Genomic DNA, 17,717 nt, shown 5'->3' on the forward strand with positions numbered 1-17,717 from the left:
ATGTGCTTTGTATAACACACACTTGAAAGGGAATGTCAAGTATTCCTATAGCCAGTGTGAGAAGAACAAACTGATTGGAAAAATATTAATGAAAGGAGAACTTGGGGAGGAATATGTGATTTGGGATGGTAGTTGGACTCACCTAGTCTTTAAAAAATCCAGGGTATATATGACTTTTCTCTCTACCTTTTGAGAACTGGTGCCCCCAGCTGGCCCCCCTGAGTGCTGAACTAGCCCGGCAGGCACTTCCTTTACCCTTTTCGCCTGCTCTAGCTGCTCAGAGAGCTCCTCCAAGGCTGAGCCGTGTCTTTGTCTCATGTCCTGGATTTGTGCTTCATGGTTCTTAGTTTCTTCCTCAAGAGCCTTCTTCAACTCTGCCACTTCCTGCTCACGTTTTGTACTAGAGAAAAAAAAAATTTTTTTAAGAAAAAAGCTCAGAATTAGCTAACTAATGAAATTAAGTATGTTTTCAAAGTGTCGTTTTTGCTTTAAATATTAAACCCATCCCTTTGCTGTAGACTTGATGTGCTATTTCAAACAGGTGGTACATCCATGACTGTGGTCACAGGAGATTCTTCTAGAACCAGTACAACTTCCAGTCCACATCTGATTTATGACTGAGACAGTGAAACACCCCAAAGGTCTTTTAAACTATTTGGGCAGTCTTGTTTCATTGGCGGTCAGGAACTGGTTAACACCAGACAACAAACTTCCTGCCACAGCACCAGCAGACATTTCAATAAACTGGAAGCAGAAAGTCAGAAAGGCCAGTCCCACTACCATCCAGTCAGTTCTGACTCACAGAAGCCCTGTAGAGGACAGACAAAACTGTCCTATAGCGTTTCCAATGCTGGAACTCTTTACTGAAGCAAACTACCACATCTTTCTCCACACCAGTGACTGGTGGATTTGAACTGCCAACCGGCTTGTTAGCAGTTGAGTGCTTTAATCACCGCACCACCACGGCCTTTTCAGAGCTACGGGGTGGTAAAAGTCACGTCAATCAGGACATCATGCCGTAACAAAAGGAAGACTCCTCCTCACTGTTACTGTACAGTAGCTGCAGCTAATGAACACACTATAAATCTACCAAGAAAACAAAGCCCAAAACTACCAGGAAATGGTTCAAGGGAATGGTTGCTATGGGCGAGGGAGTTGATTTGTTGGCGGGACAGGGCAGGGCCCTTAGAAGGCAGGTGGAAGGGCTGCATTCCTGATTCAGAAAGGGCCTCTAGAGTCTGGTATCAGGGTATTTCAGGTATAAAGGACTGTAGAATTAGACTATTTGGTGAGAAACTAAGGCTTTACCTAACATGCGTGTACAGTATGACGATGTGAATTATTTCATAAAGCTCTTTTACCCCTAAGGAGCCCTGGTGGTGTAGTGAGCTGGGCTGCTAGCTGCAAGGTCAGTAGTTCGAATCCACTAGTTGCGCTGTGGGAGAGAGATGAGGCTTTCTGCTCCCGTGAAGATTCATAGCTTTGTGTGCCTATGAGTTGGCACACAACTACCACCGCCACCACCTTCAACCCATAATCTTTGTAGCTGCCACCCAACAACATTTTTGTTCTGATGGGTCTGGGTAAGAAAAGATGGGAGAAGTGAACAGATTTAATTGTTACTGTTAAAACCTGGAACTTTATTTAAATGTGGGTGTGCGTAAGTTGGTTTAAAATGAGTCCTCTCAGAAGCAGGAGAGGGGACTCTCACTACCATCAAAGAAGAGCCAGGCGTGGAGCACCTCCTTTGGACCCCGAGATGCCTCTCATTGAACCTCCTGGACCCTGTGACACCAGAGCAGTGGCCGCAGAGCAGCAGCAGAGCCAGGAGCCAGAGCACGAGACACAGCAGAGTGGGGTGCCTCCATGCACTTAACTAGGGGGGCCAGGTTAACTGACCCACAAAGCGCCTTCAGGTTGAGGCGTATTGTGGAGCGATGTGTCCTGTAGGCATTTATGAGTAGCTCTGTCACATTGGCCGGACAGAGAAAGGTCTGCCTGTGGGCACAGCTAGGAAAGTCTGTCCTAACTAGAACAACTGTGCTTTGAGCATTTCTGACCCTGAACTGTAATCTGTTAACTTTCCTAAAGGACCCTGTAACTGTGAGTATGGTGTCTGGGAGCTATGTAGCCACTGCAAGGAAGATGGTCATATGAGTATCAAAAATGGCTTTCTAAAATTTTATTTTTTGTTATAAAAAGGGTGGTTATGTGCCGCAGAGTCAGTTCCAACTCATAGCACCCTAAGTAGGATTTCTGAGGCTGTAAATCTTTACAGAAGCAGAAAGCCTCATCTTTCTCCTACGGAATGACTGTTAGTTTCCAAGTGCTGACCTTGAGATGAGCAGCCTGACTTGTAACCACTACGCTACCAGACGTATTAAAGTAACTCACAGTTAATTCACTGACAATGTGACTTGACTCCCCATTAAAAAGCCACCCGATCTAGATTGATACATTGAAATCAGCAAGGTGAATGCCACTACTCGCTAGGAGCTGTGTTGACATTGAATTCAATCCACTGAGACCTTACAGTAATCTTGAAGCACGGGATGGCAAGCGGACTTTCAAACAGCTCACCAGTTACAACTGCTGCTCACACGCTGCTCCCTGGAGCAGTGGAGGGTGGAGAGCAGCACTTCCCTGGAACAGGGCACAGGGAGAAGAGACCAGTAAAGATTGTACGTGGTCTAGTTCAGCCAGCCACAGTTTCTCTGGTGTGGTGAGCAGTCCAGCCTCATTTACACACATTAGTCACCATCTCTCAGAGGAAGAGTTTGGTTTATAGTCCCTACTTGAAATCCACAGTCAAACCAACTCTTCACCTTCCCTCCTCTGGGCAAACACTTAATTTCCTTTTAAGTTTTACATCCTAAATCCTGAAGAGATATGAAATGTGTGACACTAATGGAGAGGTGGGTAGGGTGGCTAAGCAACCTAAATCCTTCCTACAGCAGAATCACTGTGTGTTCCAGTGAATGTACGCATGGACTCCCTAAAGATGAGACATCATTTGCACTAGCCTTTTTTTGGCAAGGGTTGAATGAGAGAAAACACCAGATCCTTTTCTTCCTACTATGGCCAAAAAGCCTGCTGAGAATGGAGATTTCAACACAGGCGAAGCCATGGTTTCCAGATTTTAAAAAAAGCACACAATATAAACAGAAGGGCAAGACTTAAGCAGATCAAAGTAGTTACTCTGTTGGTGGGGACAAGAAGCCTTAGGACCCTCTCCTCTGTCTGGGGACAAAGGTTAAAAACAAAAACCACCCAACCTCTGTACTACTGCTGGAGTCTTACACTCACGGTCCAAATAAATCCCCGACAAACATGCTCACGCCTCCACTCTTGACCCTCAGTACTCCTGAGACCCTCTCGGCACAGAGGTCCTCTCTACAGACGCCCACGGCACCATTCTCCTCAGGGCCTGTTTCTGGCTGCTGTGTGGAACCCTGAGGTCACCTCCTTGTCTGGGAAAATCCCCGGCCCCGACACCACCATGTACAGTTAATTCTCATTATTTGTAGAGTTATGTTCTATAAAGTCCCCATGTGTACTGAGCCAGCCTTGTCTGAGCTTAGCTGGGACCAGGCATGCTCTTCTCTGCATGCGCATTGGCTGATAGATCCCAGAAGCCCTGGGTGTTGATTTTGGGGCCATGAATACAATTTGATGAGTAGATGGACTCACAGAGCCCGTGAATAACGAAGAGCAACTGCTTCCTCCTTGGTTAGTCCAGGGAAGTTTCCTTCGCTCTGATCACACTTGTCTTCACAGATGGTTCTTCCGGTTCTGGCCTTAATAGCCTTAGTAGAGTGATGGGCCACTCTTTCCCGTGTGTGTGTGTGTGTGTGTGTGTGTGTGTGTGTGTGTATGTATGTGGTACCTGCCAGATCTACCAGCTAAAGTGCTGCTGTTGTTAAGTGCCGTCGAGTGGGTTCCAACTCATAGTGACCCTGTATAGGGTTTCTGAGGAGCAGCTGGTGGGTTTGAACTGCTGACCTTGTGGTTCACAGTACAGTGCTGATCCTACAGTGCCACACCAGGAACTAGGGCACTAGAACTCCTTATGCCTGAGATTCTAGGGTGGGTCTCTGGTAGTCAGGGAAAGGCCAAGGAAGCACGCAGGAACACCTCCCACCCCTTCTCTCCGGTGGCTTATCTGAGACGTACACCTCCATGTCAGCAGCAGCCCCCAGTTAGTTAGCCCCGCTCGCCTACTCAGCGGCTCGCCTGTGAACCTCTTGCCATGTGAACTTCTTTGGCTGTGCTCATCTAAGCCTTTGGGCCTGCATGCAGCTGCGGCTTTCTGTTACCGTACATGCCTACAGCTGTGTCAGAGTACCTGCGCCTACATTTCTTTTCACCCGAGTCCATTCTCATTTGTTTCCCACCGTTGTCTATACTACCGGCAATACCTGACCACCCTACCATGTATTTCTTCCTGTTTCTCGGCTTGTTGCATCTGTCCCGCTGGCTCTGTCTAGTGCTTTTAAGTAGCATAGACATCTATGGATCAATCTGTTTCCAACCCCTCTATGTGTGTTCCTGTCTTTCCCTAGATACCCATCACTAACTGGCTTTTTCTGATCTCACTGAACTGTGTTTCTCAGTCTGCTGCTTTCTACACCAACCCTATATATGTACTTTTATGTGTGGGCTGGTTTGCATCTAACCAGTCCTATTTCATCACCAGTATACACCTGTCCATCATTTCCAGTGGGGAGAAAGAAAATTCTGAAACAACAGAGAAAAAAAATGCCACCCTTCCCAAAAACTCTCACTCGGAGGAGACCAGTCCTGCCCGCCCTGCAGTGTCTGTTGTCTGCGCTCACCCACCGGAGCTCCTGCTGGGCCGCAGTCGTGTCCAGGGTATCCTCCAGCTCTGTTTTCAGAGCCTCCAGCTCTTCACTCAAGTCCCTTTTCTGCTTTTCAGCCTTGTTTCGTGACGCCTTCTCAGATTCAAAGTCTTCTTGAAGTTCAGCGATTTGGGCTTGCAGCTCTCGCACGACTTTAAGCGCATTATTCTTATGAAGTGTTTCGTCATCACCTCTGTGAAAACAACCAGGCATAACAGCATTCAGAGATGGCGCCAAACGGACAACCCTGGAGCAGTTCTCCACAAGGTATAGGAGAGCCCGGGGCGTGAGGCTGGAGGGGAGGCTCAGGACTGTTGGGTGGGCATGGAGTTAGGTACCTGGGTAAAAGTCTTGTTCAGGCTGCAAAGCCAGTATTGACAGAGCCAGAACCAGAAGCCAAAGCTATTTCCTCTCAGTCTATATGACAATAATTCTCCTATAGATGGCGGCACAGTCTCATGCTACTGATTAGATTATATAAAATTTCCTCTGAAATAAACTGCTAGTACAATTACAACACTGCTCAAGGTAGCAGTCTGCTATCAAACTGGTGCCTAGCCTAGAGTGAGACAGCACATTTAGAGGAGCTCTTGGAACACTTTGTACCTCCTTTTCTATGATGTTTTTGCTCCTGTGTGTGGTTTAGGATGCTGGTAGCTCTTTCTGACTAAGGATGCTGAGGTAGGGGAGTTGTAGTTTGACAGACACAATAACAAATAGTAAAGAAGATAATGCTAGGCCCTGTGAGTAAAAAGAGCAGATAATCTGGCCAGAGAGGATTAGCAATCGGGGTAGGAAAAAAATTTCTGTGGTTAAGATTTTCATGACTGTAGCAAAGCAGAAGCTAAACAGTACTATATGACCATGTAGCCAAATTAAAGGTTTTTCTAAAGAAATGAGATATTTCACATAAACATATTTACTGTACATGAATTGTATTCTAAAAATAAATGTCGTACAACTGAATATCAAATGCAGCTATAAATGGAGGGGATAAAATTTCTGATGAAGTGTTACCTCTGAAGTTCTGAGGGGCCCCTGCGTGGCATGAACAGATAATATGTTCAGCTACTGACAGAGAGAATGGCTGCTTACACCCCTCCAGAGGCACCTGGGAAGGAAGCCCTGCTGGTCTATTTCTTGAAAAATCACCCACTGGAAACACTGAGGAGTGCAATTCTGTGACACATATGGGTTGCCATGAGTCTGACTTGACTCTATGGTAAATGACAAATGCCTTGAATGTATTAAAATTCATCTGCAATGTATAGACACCAAAACATCTGAGATGGTAGATCATTTTGTTCTGGTGTGAAATTTCAAGGATAAATTTTGAGAACTGTGTATGAGATTTTCTTATTTTCTGCATGGTGGGGTTTTTCATGTCAGATTTAGTAGCAAGAAAACAATGCACTACTCTCCCAGGGTTTTGGTATGTTCTTCGGCCATATGAAAGTTGCTACACACCTGGCCAGGGCACCCTGGAGCTCCTCGTCCTTCTTGGTTAGCTGGACCTTGAGCTCATCGATCTGGGCCTGGAGTTCTGCAATTTGGTCCTGCAGGTCAGTAGTTTCACCGTCCAGTTTCCTTTTAGCCTTTTCCAGCTCCTGACGGGTCTTCTCTTCCTTCTTTAAGCGTTCTGTAAGGACAAGAAATACAAAGCTCTTTAATGCACTCGAGGACATGCCACAGGAATAAACTCAAAACTCAAGCTGATGACAGCTGACAATTATGCACTCATTTGAAATGCACTGAAATTGGACTCCTGTGAGGATGAAATGATGGAGGATTCTGGTAGTCAGGATGCCCTCAGATGACAGGTGGTCCATACCCCAGTGCTGAAGTAATCTGGAACCCACCCATGCGCCAAATCCATCATGATATCCAGGTATTTAAAGTGGCTCCCCACAGTGAGGGTACACTGTGCAACTTCCAGTCAGAACCTGTTTGAACTCAGACTGCAGTTCCCAAGCACGAGGCAAAGGGGCCTGAGAGTGTGAGTGGAGAGAATCTGCTCGCTCACCAAAACTCTGCAGGCTCCTCAGTTAATGCTAGCGATCCAGTCTGCTCAATGCTCCCTTCCCATCAATGTAACGTGAATGCCTATGTGCACTCCAGCAGGGAGGGGGCAAGGACAGGCACACCTGCTTTGTATGTGCGTCCTTCAAGACCCAGGTACTGGTGAATATGGTTGATGAAAATAATTTTATTCTGCACTCCCTTCTTTTGCCAATTAAAAACTAATAAACAAATCCCTGGCTTCTTTCCCTATTTGAAAATAAAGTGGTCAAGTCCCATAAATCCCTGAACTGAGCTTTCGGATTCCAGGGAATCAGGTGCCAGATTTTCCTTCCTCTCTGCCGACACCTGTCTCTAGCTGCCACAGAGCAAAGGCTTAAATGTTCTTTCCAATTCCCATTCTTTGCTTTTTTCTTCTGCATCAAGTAATGACTAGTTATAAAAACTCTTGGATTTCCTGATATCCCTTCTGCCAGTGGTGTGAGACACCGTTGCCCTCAGCAGTTGTCTCTACCAGTTCCGAATTCAGAAGTTAGTCCCTTTGTGAGCTAACTCAGCACTTTCACACAGTGTTTACATTAAACACACACAAAGTCCAACAGCCTAGGCTTTACTTTTTAACCATGTTGTTAAGTGCCATCAAGTCAGTTCCGACTCACAGCGACCTTGCATAGGGTTTCCGAGGAGTAGCTGGTGGGTTTGAACTGCGAACCTTGTGGTTCACAGTCCAGTGCTGATCCTACAGCGCCACACCAGGAGTCCTGTTAATCACAGTACCGAATTTAAAAATTAAAAGTTTAAAAGATATTTTGATGCCATTCCATCCCATCTTGACAAGTAGGTAATTAAAACAAAAAAACACCCAACGACAAAAAACAAGCTTATAATAGACCTATTTTAAATAACTGAACTCAAACTGAAGGCCCTTATTAGTAAGCATCATATACACTTTCTATTACTGCGTGTTCTGATGACAGTACCATCTAAACACTTACAGGATCTAATCCTAAATGTCTCTAGTGCCGAACACTAACCTTCTAAATCTGAGATCATCACTTCTTGCTTGTTCCTGATTTTGGCCAAGTTCTTTGCCTTTTCTTCCTCCTCAGCCAGCTGAGAAGAACACTCAGCAATACGATCTTCCACGAGTTTCTTTTCCTGAATAGAAAACATCGACTGCCTTAGAAAAGGAGTTCAAATAACAAATTGAGCGTGGTATTACCTACAGAAGTCAACTCTTTGACCGGAGAGAAAACTAGTAATACTGGCACTGCCACCACTACCACCCACATGGTGGTGGCAGTTATGTGCCGTGGAGTTGGTTCCGACTCACAGCGACCCTGTACAAGGTTTCCGAGGCTGTAAATCTTTACGGGAGCAGAAAGCCTCATCTTTCTCCCACGGAACAGCTGGTAGTTTCAAACTGCTGACTTTGCGGTTCGCAGCCCGATTCGTAACCACTATGCTACCAGAGCTCCTTCCACTTCAAAAAGTTCGTGGAAACAGTCCATTATCTTTCAATTCCATTTTTCCACCAACTTTTTGAAGCTCTCTTGTATATTCTGAGACGGCAGCATGCTGCACATGCCTTAGTCCCTGCCCCGAGGCATGGGGCCCAGGATACTCAACCACACAGTCACTGTGGGATGAATTTATGCTTGTACACATGGGAGCATGAATGAGGGGTAAACGTGTAGGAAACACATGAGTTAAAAGTTTGAATGATTATAAGGATATCTGGTGGATTTAAAAAAACCACACAGCTTTTATATCCTTAGAAATCTATACAGGTAGAGATTTAAAGAGAAACTTAATTAAATGAACCTAGAATCTTCCTCAGCATTTTTTCACTTGAAACCACTTTTCATTTCCCACAATACTAAAATCCACTGCAAAGTCCTCTTACTTTGATAAATTTGGAATTTTGGTCCTCTAGAAGCAGAATCTCCTCCTCCATCTTCTTGATCTTCGCTTCTGCCGTCACCTTTTCCAGCTGCAGTTTCTGCCGTGCGCCCTCTTCCTCGTCCAGCTGCTCCTCCAGGTCCTTGTGAAGGACAACACACAGTCAAGGCCCCTGTGTCCTCCACAAAATGCTACCTCGCACCAATCATAAAATGAACCCAAATGAAAATGTAACATTTGATTTTCAAAGTGGCAAAGAGCCTTCTGAAAGTATAAAATGCAGTTGTGTGGCACAGACATTCTCTACAGTTTAAAGTGCAAACTGGGTTAGTCCTTCTGGAGGCCAGCATGGCAACATGTAGCAAGCTCTGAAAGGGAGTGTTTCTTTTTCTTTTTTCCCCCATTTATTTGGATGCTTTTAGTGGTCTAGTGGTGAGGAGTTTTTATTTCTTTACATAGAGGTGCAACTGATTCAGAGGCTGTTGTCTTTGATATTCATCAGTAAGTATTTTAAGTCCTATTCATTTTCAGCAGCAAGATAGGATAGAAGGGAAAATACTGAATCCACTTGAATATAATTGTTGCATTTCACTTTGGGCAAGCAATATATTTCTGGAGAGTTCCATGTTGCATGGAAATTTGTAAATTATACCATACTAATTTTTTTAAAAAAATAAACATTGGATGTCTAGCCTCGATTTTTTTTTTTAAAAAGGGGTGGGGGATGTACACAAAAACACCCAGGAATACACAGCAATTTAAACAACCAAAGAGCACATTCTGCAAGGCTGCCTCCTGGCCTTCAGCACCCAGTCCCCTCTCTTTCCATGAGTCCAGAGTCCTCAGCTGAAGGGAGCGTTTCTTATAAACCAATCATTTCAGAAAATAACCATAGATGTGATTTACAAAAAAGACAGTGAAGTTACTTATAATGCTGAGCAACTGTTAACATGCTGTGAAAAAAGACTTCACAATGAAAAAAGGTTGGTACATTTGTAAATGGAACCACACCACAGTAATGAGAAGTTGTACTTTGGAATAATAATTCGTGACAGAAAAATTAAGAGTAATATAGTAGAATGTTGTTATGTGCCGTGGAGTCGGTTCTGACTCATAGCGACCCTGTACAGGGTTTCCAAGGCTGTAAATTTTTACAGGAGCAGAAAGCCTCCTCTTTCTCCCATGGAGCGGCTGGTAGTTTTGAACTGCTGACCTTGCGGCCCGCAGCCTGATTCGTAACCACTATGCTACCAGAGCTCCTTAATATAGTAGAATACTCATACACAAATTTATTTGAATTAAAGTGTACAAATTTGGCCAAAGAGAGAATAATAATATATAAAAACAAGCCAAAAAGTGAGGAACACGCTGGCTCCATGTCAAGTGTGTCTTTCTAAACCTGAGCATGCCGCCAAGCCCGGCAGCATTCCAGCATTCAGACACTGCTTCGTCCACAGTTGCGTCTGACCTGGATTCCATGCCCTGTACTACCCTACGTTACAAACAATAACCACAGATACCTGGATATGTGCTTGCATTTTTTTCTTTTCATTTTGGAGGATTTGGTTTCTTTCTTCTTCCTCCTCAACCCTAGACTCCAAGTCATGTAGAATCTCTTCCAGTTCTTGCTTTTTCGCAGCCAGTCTTGCTCGCATCTCTTCTGCTTCAGCAAAGAGCTCAGTCTCTGCTTGTAGTTGCTCTGCAAGGATATTCTTCTCTTCTAACAGCTGCAATTACAACAAAGAGTCTGGTACATGGTTTCAGTGGTCATTGCACGACACCCAAGAGATGCTTTTTATCTACTCTGAGATAAACTAGATGACACTATTTTTGGTTATTCTTGGTACCTCAAGTTATCTCGAATAACACCTATGCTATTTGAAGAACTATATTTTGCCTGTTCTCAGGTAAGTTATAAAGGGACAGAAAAACAGGAATGGGAAAATATTACTACAAAGTGAGTACTAAAGACTGTCTGGTACCAACCGACATTTTTGGTCTTTACTGTTAACGGTGTTAGCCTCGAGCAGTACAATTCTCAGGCAGACACTTCCTCAGTCAATGCTTTGTCCTCTATGAGAGTAAGTGCCTGGAAAGGAACGCAGGCTGGAGAAGGGCAGACAGAGGCCTGCTCTCAACCACCTCCTCCTCCTCATCTTTCCTAATGTCCCTCAGAAGCAGGTACACGAAGGTGAAAGATGAGATGGCGTTCAACTCAGGCAATTCCTGGGTTACAAACAAGATCCATTCCTAAGTGCCTTTAAATTGGACTTGTAAGTAAGACTAAACAGGCACATACATTTGGTTCTTAGCCTTACTTGAGTGTCAGAAAAGGCTTGGAACCTTTTCAGTGATTTAAAAGCTGTTTGTTCAGCAAGGGAAAGTGATTGTGAAGAAGAATTTGTTGATATATAGGGTTGGTTAGAGTAGTTAATAGAGTTTCCATTGTCTTTATCACCTCAAGAGAGTGTGGTAAGTAAGAAATTCAGAACCTGGTACAAGCTTAGTAGTAAACACGGTAAGAGGGGTGCCTGGGCTAAAATTGGAAGAAGGCTGGCTTTAGTTTACATGAATCCAAATTTCACTGCATAATGTGCCATCACTGCTATTCTAGTCTAGTCTCAAAATGAACACGCTCTAGAAATGAGTGAAAACGTTAAATAAGATAATGTGGTTGTTGTTGTTAAGTACTGTTGGGTCAGTTCCAACTTATAGTTACACCCTGTATAGGGTTTCTAAGGAGCGGCTAGTGGGTATGAACTGCTGGTCTCATGGTTAGTAGTCCAGTGCTTATCACATAATGCCACACCAGTATTCCATAAGATGATGACAGGTACAGAAATATCTTTCTAAGTCAATGTATGGGCAGCACGCCTATCAACAGACCCTCAGGGTAACCCAGGGCAATGTGTGGTTTCTGGAGTAAGGCACACACCTGCTGATGCTTCCTCTCCATCTCCTCTAGCTCGCCTTCTACCTTCGTCTGCTTCTCCTTCACCTTCAACAGCTCTTCATCTTTGGCCTGAAGCTCCTCCTCTTGGCGAGTCACTTGTAGGAGAGGCTTCACCTAGGGCAAAATTCAACAGTTCACCATCACATCTCTTTCCTGATCCAACACTGCGGTGGAGAAAGGCATCTGACAGTAAACCAACGCAGCCAACCTTTGTGAAGACTCGCCACCACTGCCAGTGTCGCAGTTTCAGGTACGCGGCACAGTTCCGCTGCAAGACCTTCAAGGCACTCAGTTGTTGCTGTTTCTTTGCAAAGGCCCTGAAGAACAATAAGGAAAATTTACAATGAAAAGGAAAATGTGTGTACTAGCTGTTGTCGTCACAAGAGTTTTAGAGGTGAACACTCTGATAGGTGAGGACAGAATGGGTATGACAACCTCAGTGAAATGTGCACGGCATTGACCACTGCAAGTCACACCCACAGCCTGCTGGCCAATCTGCACTCTTCTCACCACCTCCCCTGAATGTTTTTCAGACGCGGCCGACGTATGCACTGCTGCCATTATCCCACATACACCCATGGGTGAGAAGAACTCCCTCCTCTCTTGAGGTGAGGAGACAATGGACACTGTTAGCTACTCTCTTTTTTCTCTTTCCACCTCTTCCTCCTCGCTCCAGCAGAGCAAGGAACTTGTAAGTCACCATGCTAAAGTCTCTCATTTTATAGCTGACAGCTTCTCGCAGACTCTGAGGAGTTGAGAGACTTCCAGGGCACAGAGAAGAACTGTGAACCCTAGTCTGGGTTTTCCCGCCATACCCTGCTGCTGTCTTAGTCCCTTAGAATGGTCCAAGACCCTCTTCCTATTATTAGCTTTTGCTCAAAGTTGACTCAATTGCTCATTCTCCTTCAGGAACCCCCAACCCGAAACCTCTTTTCTGGTTAAAAACAATGAAAAAACAAAACAAAAAACCCAAAACCCCCAACGAAGTTCATTGCCCAGCCATTTGTTCTGGTATCAAGGTTGGGGGTGAGAGTCACGCTGTCTGTGATGGTTAAGTTTGAGTCAGCTTGGCCAGGCCATGACTGTTGGTTGGTTGAGTCAGCTTGGCCAGGCCATGACTGTTGGTTGGTTGAGTCAGCTTGGCTGGGCCATGACTGTTGGTTGTTTGGCAGATATGTAATGATGTGATCTGGTAGTAATGTAATGACACAACTCGGCAGTTATGAAACAATGTAGTCATTTTCAATTCTGTGATCTGATGTAGGCATCCTCCGGAATTTTGCATAGTGACCTGGAAACTTAACTAGACTGCTAAGTGAGGAATGGGTACATGAGGGAAAAACATCTGTGGGGAAAAAAGGAATGAAAAGATAATGGAATTTTCTCACAAATTTTCTGAAGCTCTCATAGGTATTCTAAGCACTATTCTGCCTTTTCCCATATTATAATCTGATTCTTTGAACAGGTTTCTTCGGCTATTTATTTATCCTAATTTTGCACCATACACAGAGTGACTAGACTACTTAGGGGTAGGTGCTTTAAGGGACAAAGTCACAGTGGCTTACACAGCAGATTCCACAGCTGTGCTAGTTTGAAGTTTCTGACATGAGACTGTGAAAATGGAATCTGCAGTTGTCAGGCTGTAGGTCAGCATCTATGGATCGGGGTCTAGGCAAGCTAGCTGCCTGTCCATGACCACCCACACTCAGGGCCTGTCCTCTCAGACTGCCGGTCAAAACTGTCACCTCTCTCAGCTGCTCTCACACCCAAGCCTGTCTTCTGTGTTGTTGTTGCTGTTAAGTGCCATTGAGTTGGTTCCAACTCATAGTGACCTTGTACAGGGTTTTCGAGAAATGGCTAGTAAGTTTGAATTACCGACCTTGTGATTTAAACTGACCTTGCAGTCAAGTGCTTATCCTATAGCGCCTCACAAGAAAGAAGTAAAGAAAACTCTGGTATTCCCTCCTAGATCCAAACTATCTTTCATTGTTGTTAAGTGCCATTGAATTGGTTCTGAGTCATAGCGATCCCTTATAGGATTTCTGAGGAGCAGCTGGCCAGTTTGAACTTGCAATTCAAACCAGCCTTGTGGTCCAGTGCTTAACCTCCAGTACCACATCAGGACTCCACAGCACCACACCAGGATTAGTTCTCAAACTCAAGTTTTCCCTCAATCTCCACTACCACCTTCTTGAGCCAAGATACCAGCATCGTCCACCCAACTCATGATAAGAGTTTCTCACTGGCCCACCCAGTCCCACTCAATTCATTCTGCACAGTACAGCCAGGTGGCCTTAAAGGTGATGCCTCCAGTGTCACAGCACTGCACTTCTAACCCCTGCCTTGTGCCTCGTTCGCCAGCCTCATCCCACTCACCAAGACCACGCTGGGCAGCTCGCTCTCATCTGACACCGTTCTCTGCAGGATGACTGCTGCAGGCTCTCTTCCTCTCCCCAGGGCCAGCACCTGCTTACCTTGATGTCTCAGTCTCAGAGAAGCCTGCCAGGCGGGCTCAATCAGAAGCACGACTCTCAACATTTGTTTTCTGCTTCGACCTTTTGACTGTTTCCTGACTGCAATGTGGCATTATTTAGGATGTTCACCTGTTTGCTTGGCTATCTCTTCTGCTAGAAATGTAATTTCTACAAGGATCTCTCAGGCCAGGCGCTTTTGCATCCTTAGCACCAAACAATGCAAAGAACAAGCACACACACTGGGCAAGTAAGTCATTTGTGATCACCCACTTACTTTCTGGCGAGGTAGCCTCTGCATACAGCCTGGAAGAAGATGATGATATCAGTAATTTTTAAATCCCTTTCTTCTTCTAAGTGTGCCAAAACTCCAGCTCTGAAGAAGATCTTGCTCTGTCCAATTCTGTACAAGTTAGGGTCCAGCTCTAAAGCTCGGATCTAAGGGAGAAAGAGACCATTCATTTAGAGTTATTGCAAAGATCATATTGCAAAGAACCCAGAAATCAGAGAAAAATCAAGCAACGCTTACCATTCGTTCACAAGCTTGTTTGCCATCCATGAATCCTTTAGGGATGGCATTGGGAGTTAGGATTTCATATCTGCAAGGAAAGCCACCAGTCAATCTTTTGTAGAAATGTGTTAATATGTTTATCTACTAATTCTGAGTTTTTGCGTCCTGGTGTGGCGCTGTGGGCTAATGCGTCAGACTGCAAAGTTGTTTGGACTGCAAGGTTGGCGGTTCAAGCTCATCCTACACAGGGTCACTATGGGTTGGAATTGACTTGATGGCACTTAACAACAAAGAGGTAATAATACAACTACACATAAAATTTAAATGAAAAGTAATGACCAGGATCTGAAGTTTTCTGCAGATCTAGCAAAGTGAAGATGAGGTGACTTTGCTGGTAAAGGGCTATATTGCAGAGGCTGTGGCAGAAAAGAATCAAATGCATTGTTACCGCTTGTTGTTTTTTTTTAATTTCTCCCAACAAAAAGTGAAACTCTACCACATAAATTTGTCATACAGTGAGGCGATACTAAAGGGGTTTCCTGAAGACCCAAAAAGTTGGGAAGACCTTCTCAACTAGCTTCCATCTGGAACAGTGGGAAAAAGGGACCACCTCCATGACCTATGTTGTTAGATGCCTTCTAGTCAATTCTGACTCAGAGTGACCCACGTGCAGCCATATTTATTCCATGGATGGAAGAGTAAGTGCTGTCAGGTTTGGAAATCTGTTTTCCAGGAGAAATAAGAAAAACACCAAACCAAATGAACTATTATGGGAAATTACCTAATAACTTGGAAGGACTATGTCCCAGTATGTATACTGTCATCCATCATTATTGCACACTGAATGTTTCCTTTTCGTGGTTTTCCTAACCCTTCCTTTCTAGTCTACCTTACTACCCATCTGTTTTTTGTTGAAGAACTTTAAGTGTATATATGTGCGCACACACAAACAGGAAAAATATGTGCATACAGTCATGCATACGGACAGGAATATCCACTTTAAAAAGCTGGGAGAAATATCTCAAAATGTTCTCACGAGTCTGAAATCCAGACCTTTATTTGCTTTAAACCTGTCTGTATTTTCAATTTTTCCAAAAAGGAATACACACTCATATATTAAAAATAGGTTTTAAAAATAATTATGCAAAACGAAACAAAAAATAGAACGGTCTAAATGAGTAAGCGGTACGCTTTCAGCTTTTTAAGTTTACCCTATATTTTATGAAGCACTGTGCCCCTCCTGATAACATGTCCAAAATATGTGAGATGAGGTTTTACCATCCTCACATCTAAGGAGCCATTCTGGCTCTACCTGTATTTCTTCCAAGACAGATGTGTTTGTTGTTCTGACAGTACATGGTAATTTCAATATTCTTTGCCAATGCCGTAATTCAAATGCAATAATTCTTTTCAGGTCTTCCTTATCCACTGTCCCACTGTCCCAAGCATTTGAGGCAACTGAAAATACCATGGCTTGGGTCCAGCCCACCTTAGCCCTCAAAGTGACAATTTTGCTCGTTAATACTTTAAAGAGGTCTTTTACAGCAGAATTGCCCAATGTAATGTGTCCTTTGATTTCTTGACCGATGCTTCCATGAGCTCTGATTGAGGATGAAAGTACAATGAAATCCTTGACAACTTCAATCTTTTTTTCTTAGGTAGGCACTCAATATTCTCCAAGATAAAAGGCAAGAATGATTACACCTGGTCTTTGAATTATGGTGTTGGTGGAAAATATGAAATGCCAAAAGGATAAAAAAATCAGTCTCGTTAGAATGAAGTACAGCCAGAATGGAGGTTCTAGGAAGCAAGGATGGTGAGACTCTGGACATGTTACCAGGTCTCTGGAGAAGACCATCGTGCCTGGTAGTAAAGTGGAGGGGTCAGCAAAACAGAAGACCCTCAATGGGATAGACTGACACAATGACACAGTGGGCTCAAACATAGCAACAACCGCGAGGCTGGTGCAGGACCACACAGTGTTCTTCTTTTGTGCATTGGGGGTTGCTCAAAGTTGGAACTAACCTAACAGTGCCCCAACAACAACATATGAAAGAAAACCGAACCCATCCAGGAAACAAGGAAATATTTTCTGTCATTATCTCACTAAATCAGATTCATACATATTATTTGACACACACACAAAAAAACTCTACGCATTAGAAATACCTCTGTCTGAATTCCTGGAAAACAATTCGGTTGGGAAACCCTTGGCGACAGATTCTGATTCCTTCCAGGACCCCGTTGCAGCGAAGCTGATCTAGCACTAGATGTGGATCCAGTTTTCCAGCCTAAGAAAGCAAACAATCACTTCTGGTTTTAGTCTTTGCAAGCTGACAGAGCAGGTTCAAATGCTAGCACACGCTGTGTTGAACACATACCCGCTTCTCATGATTTGGAATGATGCAGCGAACAAAGTTAGGGTTGGTGTTCCGGAGAGTTGCCATCAGCTTGGTGAGAGATTCTTTGTAGAGCTGCCCAACAGTCCGGAACATGCCCTTCTTGGTTTTATATGCAGAGCCAAAAGCCGTCTCAGTCATACCAGTGACTTGGTCCAGACCCACAATACGGTCCACTGGTTAGAAAAGAGAAAGCCAAGGGAAATTAGGCAGATCCGGCTCTGGGGCAGAGAAAGCCCAGACACAGCAATAGTGCGGCAGCACAAGCTTTGTGGGACAAATGATAAGAGGGCCCATAAAGGTAAGGCAGTCGCAGATCAACACTGCACAAGCCGTGGAACTAACAGCCACACACAGGGCAGGATACTGTAGTGCTTTGAGAACTTCAAACTACCACATTCCAGCAGGTGACTTCCACTGCGCTATTTCTGGATTTGACTGTCTTGGCTAACACTCTACCTGTTATATATACAGCTGTTTGCTAAAATGAAAGGCCATTGCATTGGCTGGCATTGTTGATACACAAGTTGATACTATTATGCGTCTCAAAACTATGAAATGGCTCTTAGCTGTAAATTCAGTTGTACAATGTGAATCCCCTTC

The 17,717-nt window shown here is 44.3% G+C and overlaps 1 protein-coding gene across 3 annotated transcripts in view; it reads right to left on the reverse strand.

Annotated features, from left to right (window-relative positions):
* The window catches only part of MYH10 (myosin, heavy chain 10, non-muscle), a 161,047-nt gene that overhangs the window by 21,225 nt on the left and 122,105 nt on the right, over window positions 1-17,717 (reverse strand). For all 3 annotated transcript variants that reach the window (XM_006863416.1, XM_006863415.1, XM_006863414.1), the window contains 12 exons: window positions 17,097-17,290; window positions 16,885-17,006; window positions 14,734-14,803; window positions 14,482-14,642; window positions 11,942-12,050; window positions 11,716-11,847; window positions 10,301-10,507; window positions 8,785-8,922; window positions 7,913-8,036; window positions 6,327-6,498; window positions 4,840-5,052; window positions 256-400 (listed from right to left, as the gene is read on the reverse strand). In XM_006863416.1, coding sequence (XP_006863478.1) covers window positions 256-400; window positions 4,840-5,052; window positions 6,327-6,498; window positions 7,913-8,036; window positions 8,785-8,922; window positions 10,301-10,507; window positions 11,716-11,847; window positions 11,942-12,050; window positions 14,482-14,642; window positions 14,734-14,803; window positions 16,885-17,006; window positions 17,097-17,290 — 1,787 coding nt within the window. The remainder of the gene's footprint in view (window positions 1-255; window positions 401-4,839; window positions 5,053-6,326; window positions 6,499-7,912; window positions 8,037-8,784; window positions 8,923-10,300; window positions 10,508-11,715; window positions 11,848-11,941; window positions 12,051-14,481; window positions 14,643-14,733; window positions 14,804-16,884; window positions 17,007-17,096; window positions 17,291-17,717) is intronic.

This window comes from Chrysochloris asiatica, unplaced genomic scaffold, assembly GCF_000296735.1.
Source record: "Chrysochloris asiatica unplaced genomic scaffold, ChrAsi1.0 scaffold00054, whole genome shotgun sequence".
NCBI classification, from domain to species: domain Eukaryota; kingdom Metazoa; phylum Chordata; class Mammalia; order Afrosoricida; family Chrysochloridae; genus Chrysochloris; species Chrysochloris asiatica.